Genomic DNA, 14,681 nt, shown 5'->3' on the forward strand with positions numbered 1-14,681 from the left:
AATAAGGAATATTGTATATTTTATTATCATCTGTGAATTGTGTGCTATGCATCATTTATTATCAGTAAACTTTATAATAAACTTATATGAGTACACATGTACACACACACACACACACACACACACACACACACACACACACATCGTTTTTCCCCGGAGAGCCAGTTGTTAAACATTTGCCAGTATACCACTGCTAAAAGGCAACTCAAACTTAACATGTCCAAAACTGAATTCTTGATTTTCCATCCCAAACCAGTTGTCCCTGTAGGCATCTTCATCTCAATTAATGGCAACGTCAGTCTTCCAATTGCTCTGGCCAAAAATCTTAAAGTCATCTGTGGTGCTCCTCTTTCTCTCAAACCCTACATCCAACCTATCAGAAAATTCTTTTGCCTCTACTTTCAAAATATATTCAGAATCTGACTACTTCTCACCACCTCGACTGCCATCACTTTGGTCTAAACCTACTTATTTCCTCACTTGAATTACTGTAATAGCCTCCTGACTGGTCTCCTTATTTCAATACTGCAGTTAATATATAAATTAGAAATGTCATTCCCCTGCTTACAACTCTTCAACGGATTCCCATCTCACTCAGAGTCCAAGCAAATGTCTGTACAATGGCGTGTAACACCTGCAGTATCTGCCTGCACATCCTAGTAGACTTCTGACTTCATCCCTTGCTACTCCTCCCCTCACTCACTCCACTCCATCCACACTAGCCTCTTGGCTGTTCTCCAAACATATCCTGCATGCTTTTGCCTCAGGGCCTTTGTACATGCTGTTGCCTCTGCCTGGAATGTTGTTCCTCTTCCAGTTTTCCCCATTGTTTGCTCTCTTTCTTCCAGTCTTTGCTCAAATGCCACTTTCTCAGTGAGGCTTCCTGATCATTTGCATTACAGTGCAATCCCTCCCCACCTCACAACCACATTCTCTATCCCTCTCTCCTGCTTATCACCATCTTATGTACTATATGGTTCATACTATAAATTTTAATTATTATCCTTCCCCCCGACTACTAGGATGTGGGTTCAAGAATTTTTTGTTTGTCTTTTTTGTCTGTCTTATTAACTACATATTCCTCGACCTTAAAATAGTGTCTTATAGTAAACACAGTATGTGCTCAACAATTTGTTGAATGAATAAAACATTAATGTGTATTCTAAATACCCATAAAAAGCTTTGAGCTTATCACAGAAAAGAGAAGTGCAGGAGATCCAGAAGTGAGTCCTCTACCCGTCCAGGTGCTCAGCTGAGATCTGTGTGTGCATTTGTCTGTGCCTGCAGGGCTCCCACTTGTGTAGATGGACCAAATGGGAATAGCTGTGCTCTTTCAGAAACACCAAAAATGCACAGTGGACTGAAAATAAAATGACAAAATACACACTGTTGGCTAAAATTAACAGCATCTCCTATCAGACTCTAGCATAGACAAGTAATAAAAGTTACCAGGTGGTTTAAGAAAAATGAATATTTACTGAGTCGCCAGTAGGTGCAAGGGGTACACAAAGACGATTCATATACCATCCTGCCTGCCTCCAAGGAGCTCACCGTCTGGTGGCCATGGAAACAGACAACTACACCATATTCCCACCAGCCCACTAACAGGAAAATGTACATACAAGGTATAAAGGCAACAGAGAGGAGGGAGTGATTAAGTAGAGTAGCAGAGGGGCATGATATCTGAGCTGGATTCTGAAGCATGAATAGGGGAAGAGCTGAAGGGCCCAGGAGAGAAATTTACAAGTGAGAAACATTTCACCACTTTTTTTTCCCCCCTGCTTAGTAGTAATGCCTACCTATCTGGATTTTAACAGGAAATAGCTCAGCCAAGCTTGCAAAACTCCAAGTTGTGTGGAGCAGAATTTGAAAACCCCTGGTTATTGGGACATTGCAAGGAAAGGCTGAGTGAAAGAGAGAGAGATGGCAGGAAGGGAGATCAATAGCTTCACAGGGACAAAGCAGAGAAGAGGGGACCATTTAATATTACAGGACCCATTAGAAGTTCAAGGATCCCACAGATAGGGGGTAAGGAGTAGGAAGGGCAGGAGCGCTTTATTTCTGCCTTGGCCATTGCCAAAGCATGCTTTCTCTTGTTTTCCACCTCTCCTGATAATACTGTCTGTTCCTGAGGAGAGACGCCACCTTAGTAGTGCAGAAAGTTCCCATGTTCTGAATCTGGAGGTCGTATTTGAGTCTTATTAACTGTATGATCTTGTGCCCAGGTTCAAAACCTTTGCTTGCCATAGCCTAGAAAGTAAAATCCAAGCTTCTTGGCTTGGTACTCAAGACCCTTCTCCACCTGGCCTCTGGTGACCTCTCCAACCTCATCTACCCCGTGCCTCTTCTCACCCCAAACATTCAAGCACTTTTCTTGGGCTCTGTGCCTTCACAGACACTGCTGACATCTTTGCCACGCTCCCTTCCCAAAATGAAGAATTCCATTCCTCTCTCAAGACATGACTCTGGTCTCACAGGCTTTGGAGTACAGCATAGGGAATATAGGCAATGGATTGTAACAGCTATATACAATGTTAGACAGGTAGTAGATTGGGGTGGGGGGGATTATTACTTTGTGAGGGGTGTAAATGTCTAATTATTACATTGTTTTGTACACCTGAAACTGAAAAAAAAAAAAAAAAAGACATGACTCTGGTGTTACCACCTCCAAGAGGCTTTTCCTGACTGCTAGGTTAGCAACTGCCTCTGGGCCTCAGAACCCCAGACTTTCCTCTACTCCAGCATCTGGAGCACATCTGCTCTTGTTCCTTCCTATCTACTCTCTACAGAACAGCCAGAGGGATCTTTCTACAACATAGGACTCACTGCTACTCTCCAGCTTGAAAAAAGAACAAAACTTCTTTTCTTAGCTTAAAGACCATCTTTACTGCGGCCTACCAGATTCTGTGTGATCTCACCCCTGCCTGCTTCTACACCTTCTCCTCACACCCTTTGTTCTCTGCTCCAGCTGAACTCAAGCCTTCTACGTTCCTTACTGTACCATGTTTCTCTCTCCCTCAGGACTTCTGCACTTACTTCCTTGCTTCACCCTGGCTAATTTCTACTGCTCAGCTCAAACCTTCCTTATTCTAGAAAGCCCTTTTTGTGCCCTGCCCCCCACCCCCAAGGCTAGTTTAGGTGGTACTTACCACAATAGTAATTTAGAGCTATTTATGAAATATTTAATACCTGTCTCCCCCTGGGTTGGGACCACACTGTCTTGTTCATCACTGCATAAGAGGCACCTAGAGCATAACCTGGCATACATTGAATAGATGCTCAAGAAGTATTTGTTGAATGACTGTAGGAGTGCTTAGTCCTTGCCACATTGCACAGAATCCCCCGTTTACCTGGCTTCTCACATAGCAGCCTGTGAGCTCCTGGAGAACCAGTACTATGTCGCACCCAACATCATGTTTGGCACTTAGTAGGGCTCAGTAGAGGCTTTATCAGTGTAGGAAACATTATGATGTGCTGCCCAGATCCCAGTGAAGACTTAGGACACCAGTGCTGTCAGTGGAAATCTTTTAACTGTCAGCCTCTCCAGGAACAGGGCTATCTTGGCTCCTGTCACACCTCTTCCCAGATGGCTCCAATGACTGGCGAAGGCAGGTTTATAAAGCCCTGGTCAATTCAGCTTATTTGGGGACAACTCTGATGGGCCATTCTAGCTCCAGAGTCCCTGTGAGATTAGCCAACACTGTCCTTGGGCCTACCTGGAGCTCTGGACTTCTGCCCACTCCTGTTCCCTCCTCTCTCTTTCACAGGTGTTGATCCCCAGGGTGCTCACTCATAAACCTCGCGCACTGCAATCTCCATCTCCGAATCTGCGTCCCAGGAACCCAGTCTGCCACGTCCTCCTCTTCTCTTCCCCTTCTCGATGCCATTCCTTCCAGGAAACGTTCATCCATTTACCTAAAGTCTGTAGGCATCGTTCAACTAACAAAGTGTTTCACATCCATTTTTTTATTACTCTCATTCTATACTGCCTGCCTAGGTGTGGCAAGACGGGTGGCTAGCCCTACTGACCAGATGAAAAAAGTGAGGCCCGGAGAGGTGGTGTGACCCGCCTAAGGCTGCTGCGCTAATTAGGAAACTGCGTCCTCGGATCCAGATTTTCACCTTCTTTCCCTACCAAGTCGCTGCATCCTGGGAGGAAAGGGTGTCTCACTGAACTGAATTCCGGTGTTAGAGGTCAGAATCCTGGAACCACGGCTACTGGGTCCGGGAAGGGACACAGAGTCCAACACTCCCGCAGCAAAGACGGGGAAACTGAGGTCCAGAGCCTGGCGCTCCACCGCCCACGGAGGAGAAAGAGAATGGGGCGCGTCCCGCTTCGCGGGCCGGGTGGCGCCGGAGCCGCCTCCTCCCGCCCCCCACGCCGGGTCCCCCCGCCTCGTCTTTGCCCTCGCAACGCGGCCACCTCGGGAGCAAGTCATGGTGGCTGCACTGGTGGCGGCGTGGCTGCTCCTGTCGGCCGCGGCCTGCGCACAGCGAGAGCAAGACTTCTACGACTTCAAGGCGGTCAACATCCGGGGCAAGTTGGTGTCGCTGGAGAAGTACCGGGGTTCGGTGAGTGTCCACCCACGGGGCCTTGGCGCCACTCCTGCGGGGCCTGATGGGGGCGCCCGGTGGCCCTGGGCCCTGCTGGGTGTGGCTCCGAGGGGGCTCCTGCCGCCCGGCGACACTGCCCAGCCTCCCCGCCCCCACCCGGGCATTCTCTGGGGGGGCGCGCGGCACCGCCAAATCCTGCTCCGGGTCTATCCTGCGACTACGTGGCACGGTTCTGGCGCGCGGCGAAACCCGAAACCCTCGCAGCCGGCGCCGATTTCCCACACGACGATTTCGGGCAGCGGGTCCGGACCTCTCCCAGGGGCAGGACGCCGTGGGCCCAGCTTTTGTCAGGCACGGGTGGAAAAAGTAACCCTAGCATCCTGCTGCCTTAGTCTTTCCCATCCCCAGATTCCGCATCTGGACGAGGGGGAGTTGCTGATACTGAGTGCAGGAAGAACATTGTGGAAATGAATGTGCAGTGCAGAGGGAGTGCACGGGGACCTTACACAGACCATCCTCTAGGTAGGACCCTAAGATCCAGAGAGGGAAGGCATTTATACAGGGTCACACAGAGAGCACAGAACCTGGAGAACCACCCACCCGTCGCAGACTGCTGTGATGGCAGCTCAGGCTGAAATACGAGTCATCCAAGCTAACTGCTACCTCTTTACCAAGAGGCCATCTCAGCTCAGGGAGTTCTTCAGAGAGGAAGTGTGCAGGATGAGTCTTTGAAACACAGTGAGTTTTAGCAAGACAAAGAAGAACATTCCAGGCAGAGAACTGACCCTGCCAAGGCTCAGAAGCAAACAGCAAGAAGCATGGTGGAGAGGTGGGCATGGGGGTGAGGGCTTCAAGCAGTGTGCTTGAAAGAGTATAGAGCATGAAGCTGAGAGTGGTGGAAGATGAGGCTCAAGAGTGAAGGGAAGCACCAAGAGGAGCGTTGCACACCACATCCAGAGGGCTAGATGTTGCACTGTGTGTATTGAAGAGGCTTCCAAGTCCACTTCTCAAGTGAGGCTGTGGTAGGAGGGGTGAGGAGTTGGTCTCTAATGGACAGGTAGGCCCAGAGTCCAGTTTTGATGGACCACACAGAAATGGCTGTCAGCATTCTTCTCCCAGGTGCAAGGCCATCTTTAGTGAAGGAAGTGCTCTCTAAGCCTTTAAATTCTCAATTATGCTGGGAGTCCTGGGAGCAGTAATCCTTGTCCTGATTGTCCCTCAATTGTGAGTTTCACTTGTGAGTTTCAAATGGGATGACAGTTTGGAAACACTTGGTAGAGTGCTCTGTACCTGTGTTTGGTGGGCCCCAGCAGAAGCGGCATCAAGAACACAGAGCAAAGAGCCAATAAAAGTAGGGTCCATTCCCATTCAGGCTTCCCCTTCCCCCTAGTGCAGCTAGCCAGAGAGCCCCAGGTTTAGCACTTGACCAGCTCTACTACTCATTAATTCATTATTTATTATTGAGTACCTACTGTATACTAAGGACTAGGCCAGCTCTGAGGATACAGTGGTGAACAAAACAGACAAGTTTCCACTTTAACAGAGCTTACATGAGGTGGAGAGGAGAGGGACAATACACAAGGAACAGAAAAACGAACAAGGTAATTCCTAGTATTAATAAGTGCCATAACAAGGATAGGACAAAGCCCATTTGCTTTCAGAAATAATAAGACATCCAGGCTATGAGGACATCCAGAAATCCTGGAGAAAAATGACCCAGAGAAGTAATTCCAGAAATCTGAATAATTAAAAACTCCAGGTCATTGGTAAATGCATGGGAGCAAGAGGCCAAGAAACCAATCAGAAATAATTTTTTTTAAAAAATTAAGAAAAGAATGTCACACAGCTACTAAGTGGTAGAATTAGAATTTGCACTCAGGCAGCCCAGCTCCAGAGCCCATGCCATTAATTGCACATTTAGAGGGAAACCGGGAATAGTCAGTACAAGGAAGCTGCAAATGATGCTGTGAGTTAACCGAATGTAGGTCTGCGGCTTGAGCAATATGGTCATTCCATTCACCTACACATAGTTACTGGCTCATTATGTATATTTCATCATAATTTTTTTTAATTGAAAAAATTTTTACTGGCTCCCCCTACATGCTTGGTACTGGGTCCAGCCCTAGAGATATAGCCATAAGCAAGACTGTATGATTTATGCCCTCAGGCTGCCTAGGAAGATAGTCAGTCATTTAGACCAGGGTTGAGTATGGATGAAGGAGTGACCACTTGGGAATGTGCTTGCCTGCAATGTATAGGCCTGAGTGTAGTGTGTATGTGAATGCTTTGTTTGCTTGCTTGCTTCTATGTACACATATGAGTCTGTATCTGGGTGTGTGTGTGTGTGTGTGTATGTGTGTGTAAATTAACTATGCATGTCTGTTTTGGTCACTTTAAGGATAAACTTTTTGGTTTCAGGCATAGAACTAGGAGTAGGATTTTCTTCCTTTCAACAGAGTGGGCAGACACACAAGATGCAAGTTAAAAATAAGCGATTTTTAATGTTCTTGTTGCCCAGGGGTCCGGCAAAGAAGAAAGAGGAAGATCCCTGAGCAGGGAAGGGAGTTAAAGCATCCCAGTTTCTCACCACCACAGGCAGAACATGGTATATGCTGGTGCAAATGGGGGAGGTTGTTCTAACTGCCTGGGGCCCCAGGGAATGGGTCCTTCCTCCTCTGGTGGAGGCAGGGTGAGGGAGTTACAGCTCAGTGGCTCTCATCGTCCAGCCCAGTGGATCTCAAATGGGGGTAGTTTTGCTCCCCCGGGGATATTTAGCAATGTGTGGAGACATTTTTTATTGTCAAGACTAGGAATCTAGTGGGTAAAGGCCAGGGATGCTGCTGTAAACATCCTACAATGAACACACTAGCCCCCTCACAACAAAGAATTATCCAGCCCAAAATATCAATAGTTCTGAGATTAAGAAACCCTATCTAGCCTGAGCAGTTTGTGTGTGTGCATGTCTAGTGCCCCAGGCTGCCCCTGGGAGGTGGCCCTTTTTATGGAACCAGCTGGTGTAATCCTGGCTCTTCTAAAAAAAAGTGACCAGAGAGATAGGGCAGGCTGCCCAGACACAGGGTGAGATTTAAAATCCTTTAATAATATATTAACTAGAAGCTAAAAACATAGCATTGGTGCCAAATTCTAATTATAGTATTATAATCAAGTTCCATCAGCCAGCTTTATATTTATCACCTAAAGGCAATAAATAAACTTATAAATAAATTTATTATAAGGAGATAAATTTAAGGGTGACTCTAGTGATAGAAAAAAGTAGTATTTGTTTGCTGGAGGGAGAGGGACAAAAAAGGGATTGCCCTGGGGTCCTTTGGGTCCTTTTATCAAGAAAACCCGGGTGGTGAACACACAATGGGATTTATAGATGATGTAATACAGAAGTGTACACCTGAAATCTATGTAATTTTACTAACAATTATCACCCCAATAAATTTTTAAAAATAAAAATTAAAAAATAAAAAAAAGAACAACAACAACAAAAAAAACCCATATCCGTCTATGTACTCAAACAGGTGATTGTGTATGTGTGCACACTTACTTATTCTTCAGGAGGCACTTTTTGAGACTTTTCCATATGTGAGGTCCTGGGATGAAGTCGATATAGCTTCTGCCCTCAGTGGGTTCACATTCTAGAAGGGAGACTGACACGTATACAAGCAATTACAGTGTAGAGTGATAGGTGACTGAGCCAGAAACTGAATCCAGGTGTGCCTTTCCATTCCTGCACACCTCCTCCTGATGTGAGCTCCCTGGTGTGTGTCTCTCACCGTGAAAGTGTTGTGTGTGTTTATGGGCATGTATGATGTATGCTAATGCATCTTCGAATCATGGGGTATATGCTCACCTGTCTGTGACTATTGTGTGCTTATTCTCATGAATGTTATGTGTATGCACACATATCTGTAAGCCCCTGCATGTTTGATTTCATTTGTTCCTGTGTGCATGTGTTTGTGTATATGTGAGAGCGTTGTACTCACATTTACATATGTGTACATTGTGTTCTTATATGCATGAGAGAGCATTAATTGTTGTGGGGGGGATCACATGTGGGCTTGTCAGGGAATGTACAAGTGCATGCCTTTTCACTGGGTTGTGTATGTTTTGTTTTTGCCACTCAGGTGTCCCTGGTGGTGAATGTGGCCAGTGAGTGTGGCTTCACAGACCAGCACTACAGAGCCCTGCAGCAGCTACAGCGGGACTTGGGGCCCCACCACTTCAACGTGCTTGCTTTCCCCTGCAATCAGTTTGGCCAACAGGAGCCCGACAGCAACAAGGAGATTGAGAGCTTTGCCCGCCGTACCTATAGTGTCTCTTTCCCCATGTTTAGCAAGGTTGCAGTCACTGGTACTGGTGCCCATCCTGCCTTCAAGTACCTGACCCGTGAGTCCTGATCCTTTCCCTCCCCTTCCCTCAGCTCGCTGAGGTCGTGGTTCCCTGGGCAGCACTGGCTGGCTGGGTGACCTGGGGCCCTTTCCAGACCCTGGCAGGCGGGTTGATGGTCTGTTCCAGCAGTAATCTTTGACGATGAGCTGAGGGGTATTCCTGCCTCAGAATAACTCCACCTGTTGCCTTTCATTTCTCCCTCAGAGTCACTCTTGCAGACATCGCTGGAATCCTGATTTCATATGCAGAGGCTCCTAGAAGGAGACTGGGCCCTCAGATTTTAGTCAGTGTGAATGAGCTGTGCTTAGGAATTTAGGGTGGAGAGACCAAGGGGCAGACAGGGAATGCCACGTGTTTGGAGAAGGCTGACAGGCATCTCCCGTCCTACCGTGTGTCCCCGAAAATAAGACCTAAGCGGAAAAGAAGCCCTAGCACGATTTTTCAGGATGACACCCCCTGAACATAAGCCCTAATGCATCTTTTGGAGCAAACCTTAATATAAGGCCCGGTCTTATTTTCGGGGACACACAGTAAGTAAGCGGCAAAGTCTGTAGACCACGGGAGGGAAATTTGAACTCAAATACCACATCTCAATATTTCAGAAAGAGATCCTTTCTCTAGCCCCAGAAGCCTCAGAACCACAAAATGGAGTCATGAGCCACACTTGTCATTATGGTCCTCTTTCCTCCCTTTCTCTTTTGGGGGCTCTGTTTTTGCCTTCTCCCACTCCATGCTTCTGGTTGCCTTCATATCCCTGACCACCTCCCACCAACCCATTCACCTGGAGGAGTAAGAAACAACAGTGTAGCAAACAAAAGGTACCTTACTGAAGCAGATTGGAATTTTGCTCTGTAGGTCAATCCTAATATTTGCTTTTTTCTCCCTGTTTTTTTATTAGTTCCTTCCCAGTTCCCATAGTTATAGATCAAACCTGGCCTTGCTTTAGAAGCTGCTGGGGAGCTCTTAAAAATGCGTTTAACCTAAGACCTACTGAAGCAGGGCCCAAGAATCTGTTTACTTTAAGCATCCCTCACCACCACCACGATTCGGATGCATCCAGTCCATAGACTAACATCTGGAAACCATTACGGTTTCATTAGAGAATAAGGTGTAAACTATTCAGTAGTTTGAGGTCATTAATAAAGGAAGCTCTCATACTGCTTTATCAAGCAGTTAACAGAACCCTAGAGCAGTAGTTTTCAACCTTGGCGCCATACTGGAATCTAGAGAGCTTTTCAAAAATACAGATGCCTGAGTCTTACCACAGAGATTCTGATATAAGTGGTTTGGGGTGCGGACTGGACATGAGGATTTGAAAAACTCTCCAGTTAATTCTAAGTAATAGAACCACTCCTTCAAGGGATGAATGAACACCAATAGAGGAATTCTAGGAGAGGGTAAACAGGGAAGCACACTTTGCTCTCCTTCTTCCTTTTTCTCTAGAAACTTCTGGGAAGGAACCCACCTGGAACTTCTGGAAGTACCTAGTGGCCCCAGATGGAAAGGTGGCAGGGGCTTGGGACCCAACCGTGTCGGTGGAGGAGATCAGGCCCCATATCACAGCGCTTGTGAGGAAGCTCATCCTGAAGAAGCGAGAAGACTTATAACCACTTTCCTTCCTCTCCCATTGTCCCCTTCCCCCCATCTTCCATGGGTGACCAAAACAAACTCAAATGGTGCTTCAAAGGGAGAAACCTTTGATTCTCCTTCCTCCATTCTTATCCCACTTACCCATCACTCCTGTGGGGGGAAAATTTTAGTATTTTGATGATTTGAATCTTAGAACAACCTATACTCCTGGCCAATGAGAACACTTGACCAATGAATCATGAGCCAATAAGAACCTCTAGCTCATGAAAACATGTGGCAAATAGAAGTATATCAAGCAATAATCATCTATTAGGAACTCTGTAAAACAGGGCTAATTCCTACCTCACAGGGCTGTTGTGAGGACCTATGAATGTGCCCAGGGCAGTGCCAGCTCAATAAGAGGCATTCAATAAATGTTTTTCGCATATAAACCAAAAAAGTACTTGTGATCAATGAAAACTTGCACACAATGTGAATTTCTAGCCAATGAGAATCCAGGCAAAGCATGTATTTGTTGTTATTTTTCTCTATATTATTTTTTAATTACAAAATAATGCAAATGCATTGTAAGATAATATAGGATGACATAATAAAATGAAAGTATTCCCCTCATTTTCTATACTCTCACTCCCTGGAGGAAAACATTGTTAGTAATTTGGTACAAAGACTTCCAAGCCTTTTAAAATCAACCCAATCATTACTGCCCAATAAAAATTCATTGACCAAAAGACTGTTAGTGAGACAATAAACTGGCACAAATTTTTGCAGCATGATTTGATAAAAGCTTTTAAAATAAAATGTTCATACACTTTGATCCATCATTTCTCTTTCTAGAAGACTCCTCAACTATGCAAATATATATGTGCAATAATATGTATGTACACTGTTCCTAAGAGTGAAAATTGTGCCCCTCAGTATGGTCTGGTAATAAATTATGGTACAAATCCAAATGATACACTAATATAGTTATTAAAATGAATGAATTAGATATCTATATGCTACCATAGAAAGTTGTCCAAAAGTGAACAAAAGACAACTTGTAAAACAGAATGAACACATGCACACACAGAAACAAATCCAGTATAAAGTATAACATTTTTATTAAAAATTTACAATGTGAAGTGAGAGGGGGAGAGAGGGGATGGAATATAGACCAAACTGTTAATGGTGGCTGGCTGTGTGGGGGTGGTGTGTGTGGGGACTGGGCGGGTAGCGTGAGGTAACAGGAGTCATTCACATTCTTTGTTAAGTATTTCTGTAATTTTTAATTTTGTATGTAAAATATGTATTTCATTTTTATATAAATATAAAAAAGAGGCAGCTAAAAACTGAAGTAACGGGAAAAGTCACTGATTGATAATTCATTGGCCAATGAGAATTTCATGTCTACTTCTCCCAAGGTCAACCTTGTAGAAGAAGGAGACTCAGATTCAAGTCCTGGCTGTGTTCCTGACTCTCAGACTAAGCAAATTGTTCCCGTCTTTTGTCCTCAATTTTCCCACTTGACAACAAAAGGGTTGAACTGTGCTTACAGTTCTCACAGTCTCCCTTAATGGTCCTTCTCAAAAGCTGCCCAGAGTAAATGAAAGCTCTCTGTGAGCTGACCACAAGCCGCTCTGTGCTGGCCTCCAGCCTGCCCTTACACATCCTGCTCCGAGCTCTAACTCTGCACGTGCTCATGTGTGTATACACACATACACAATGAGACCCAGCTATCACAGAAATGTTTGTGACGGACATTTCGGAACCACATTCTCAATGGATACCTCTCCGACTTTATCCTGCTTGGACTCTCAGACACATCTCACATTGCTGACTGCACTCTTCTCCTTGACACATTCTCTTCCCTTTCATGCCAATGTCTCCTCTTGGTTTTCTCCCTCCCTATCTCAGTGCTTCTTCCTTCTCAGTATCTGTTGATGTCTCTTCCTCCTCTGTCCACTTCTTCCATGTTGTTCTTCCTTGTGGTTTCAGGCTGATCCCTTTTCTCACTCCATACATTATTTTTCAGCTTTATCATTTTTTGTTCTCATGGTTTTCACCACCATCTGTGCCTTGGACTCAAATCTCTACCTTGGACTCATGTCAACCTGCCTACTGGGCATGTCTACAGACCGTTCAATTCAACACATTCAGAACTAAACTCGTCGTTTCTCCCTGATACACCTGCTCCCCCTTCCACCCAGCCTTCACAAACCCCCTAAACCTTTCCTGTCACACACCTCTCATTTGCTCACTCACCACACTCTATTCTCATTGTTTAAGCAACTGCCCTCTTTTCTCTCCTCAGTACAGTGCCTGGTCCTTAGCAGATTAAATGTAATTAGATGGCAAGCATTTTGAGCACCAGGTTCATGCCATCCCTGGTGCTGGAAATCCTATCTGGAAACCAAAGACAAGCAAACAGTTCCCCCCAGAAGTTTAGAGTCCAGCTGAGGATTTTACAGTCCTAGTTAGACATTCATTCCTACAGGCTTTATAAACTTTCTGTTGTTCCCAAGTCCTCTCTGATGTGTAAGAGTCCCCTTGGAAAAATCTCACTTCAAATCCTTATCAACTGTTACTTTAGTCATTGGTTAACCAGTATGTGCTAACAACTTAGTTTTAAATTAATCCCTTGTTATCAGCTAACACTTTAGTAGTTAATATTTGATTTTCTACAAACACCTAATTATCTTCTAACACTTTACTTGTGAGCCAAATATTTTATTTATTAGGTTATATATTAGCATTTAGTACTGTGGACAAACAAGGGCAGGTCATGGTGGGTAGTCATGTCCCAGGCTCTATAACTCCTTTTGTGAAAGGTTGTTATTTTTTGTTTTGTTTCGTTTTAATTTTATTGGGGAACAGTGTGTTTCTCCAAGGCCCATCAACTCCAGGCTGTTGTCCTTCAATCTAGCTGTAGAAGGCGCAGCTCAGCTCCAAGTCCAGTCACCCATTTCAATCTTTAGTTGCAGGGGGCGCAGCCCACTATCCCATGCGGGAATTGAACTGGCAACCCTGTTGTTCTGAGCTCTCTGCTCTAACCAACTGAGCCATTCAGCTGCCCCTTTTGTGAAAGGTTTTTAAGCAAGCCCTGTCCACTGTTCTTGTGCATTTAGGTTAACACACCTTTGAAATACCAGAATACCCCCCAGAGGCGTAACCACCCTTAAGAAAGCACATAATCTTTTAATCCAATCCCTGCCTTGTTTTCTTCCACCTTCATATAATCTTCCCTACTTTCCCTCCTTAATTCCAAATGCATAAAAAAACCCCTGCAAACTGTTATTCTCTACAGCATTTGAGACCTTGCTCCCCAATATATGTCATTAGTTTGGCTCAAATAAACTCTTATAAAAATTCTCTACAGGTTTAGACGTTTCTTACATTGACAGTAGTTTAATTATTTGCCAAACCTTAATTATTAATATTTTAGTTGTCTCCTTAAATCATATTACTGATCCCTTAGCTACCTGTTATTAGTTTAGGGTAGATTAGCAAGCCAGAGACCACCAGTTAGGAGATTGGGGAGGGGGTCATTTCTGGCTGTGGATATGATAAAAGGCCTTTGTCTTTTGCTGAGCTCTCCTTTCATCCCCAGATGATTCATTCTCTTTCAACATCGCTGGTCCCAGGTCCTCAGAGAAAGAGAGGTCCAAACCTAATTGCTTATTTACTTCTCTGAATTGGGCTGGAGGGTGGAGGGAGGAGAGCGTGACTATGAGGGGACTTCCTGGAAAATTATGGTTGGAGAGACATTCATTTATCAACAAGTACTTCTTGAGCACTACTTAGGTGTCAGGTTCTGTACTAGGTTCTAGGGAAATAGTGAACAAAACACTCATGTTCCCAGCTGTCATCAAATTCATACAATAATGGGAAAGACAAACATTAACAAATAATTACACTAATTATTATATTTACAATTAAAATAAGCACCAGGAAGAAGTACAAGGAGCCATAAGCATGTATAAAAGTGGCACTGGGCCTATTCTGGAGTTCAGAGAAGGCTTCCCTGAGAAATGACATTTAAGCTGAGAGCTGAAATTTTAATAAGTCAATACAGAGAGAAGAAGTGGGGAGGTTCTGTAATTGCCCATGAACTTCATTTCTTTAGCATGCATTCTGCTTTAATCCAAACTGGCTCTGTT

At 44.8% G+C, this 14,681-nt stretch overlaps 1 protein-coding gene across 1 annotated transcript; it reads left to right on the forward strand.

The window, feature by feature from the left end:
* The first annotated feature begins 4,008 nt into the window (after positions 1 to 4,008).
* Positions 4,009 to 11,287, forward strand: GPX7 (glutathione peroxidase 7). Its single transcript, XM_033113333.1, has 3 exons — positions 4,009 to 4,572; positions 8,691 to 8,952; positions 10,399 to 11,287. The coding sequence occupies exons 1-3, from the start codon at positions 4,438 to 4,440 to the stop codon at positions 10,560 to 10,562; spliced, it is 561 nt and encodes a 186-aa protein (XP_032969224.1). The 5' UTR covers positions 4,009 to 4,437; the 3' UTR covers positions 10,563 to 11,287.
* The last annotated feature ends 3,394 nt before the right edge of the window (positions 11,288 to 14,681 follow it).

The sequence above is a fragment of the Rhinolophus ferrumequinum genome, chromosome 9 (genome assembly GCF_004115265.2).
Source record: "Rhinolophus ferrumequinum isolate MPI-CBG mRhiFer1 chromosome 9, mRhiFer1_v1.p, whole genome shotgun sequence".
NCBI classification, from domain to species: domain Eukaryota; kingdom Metazoa; phylum Chordata; class Mammalia; order Chiroptera; family Rhinolophidae; genus Rhinolophus; species Rhinolophus ferrumequinum.

Excerpts from the sequence above, each read along its gene's own strand:
- GPX7 (XM_033113333.1), top strand. The coding sequence starts at position 4,438 with ATGGTGGCTGCACTGGTGGCGGCGTGGCTGCTCCTGTCGGCCGCGGCC. Across the intron at positions 4,573-8,690 it reads TGGAGAAGTACCGGGGTTCG|GTGTCCCTGGTGGTGAATGT; the intron begins GTGAGTGTCCAC and ends TTTGCCACTCAG. Across the intron at positions 8,953-10,398 it reads TGCCTTCAAGTACCTGACCC|AAACTTCTGGGAAGGAACCC; the intron begins GTGAGTCCTGAT and ends CTTTTTCTCTAG.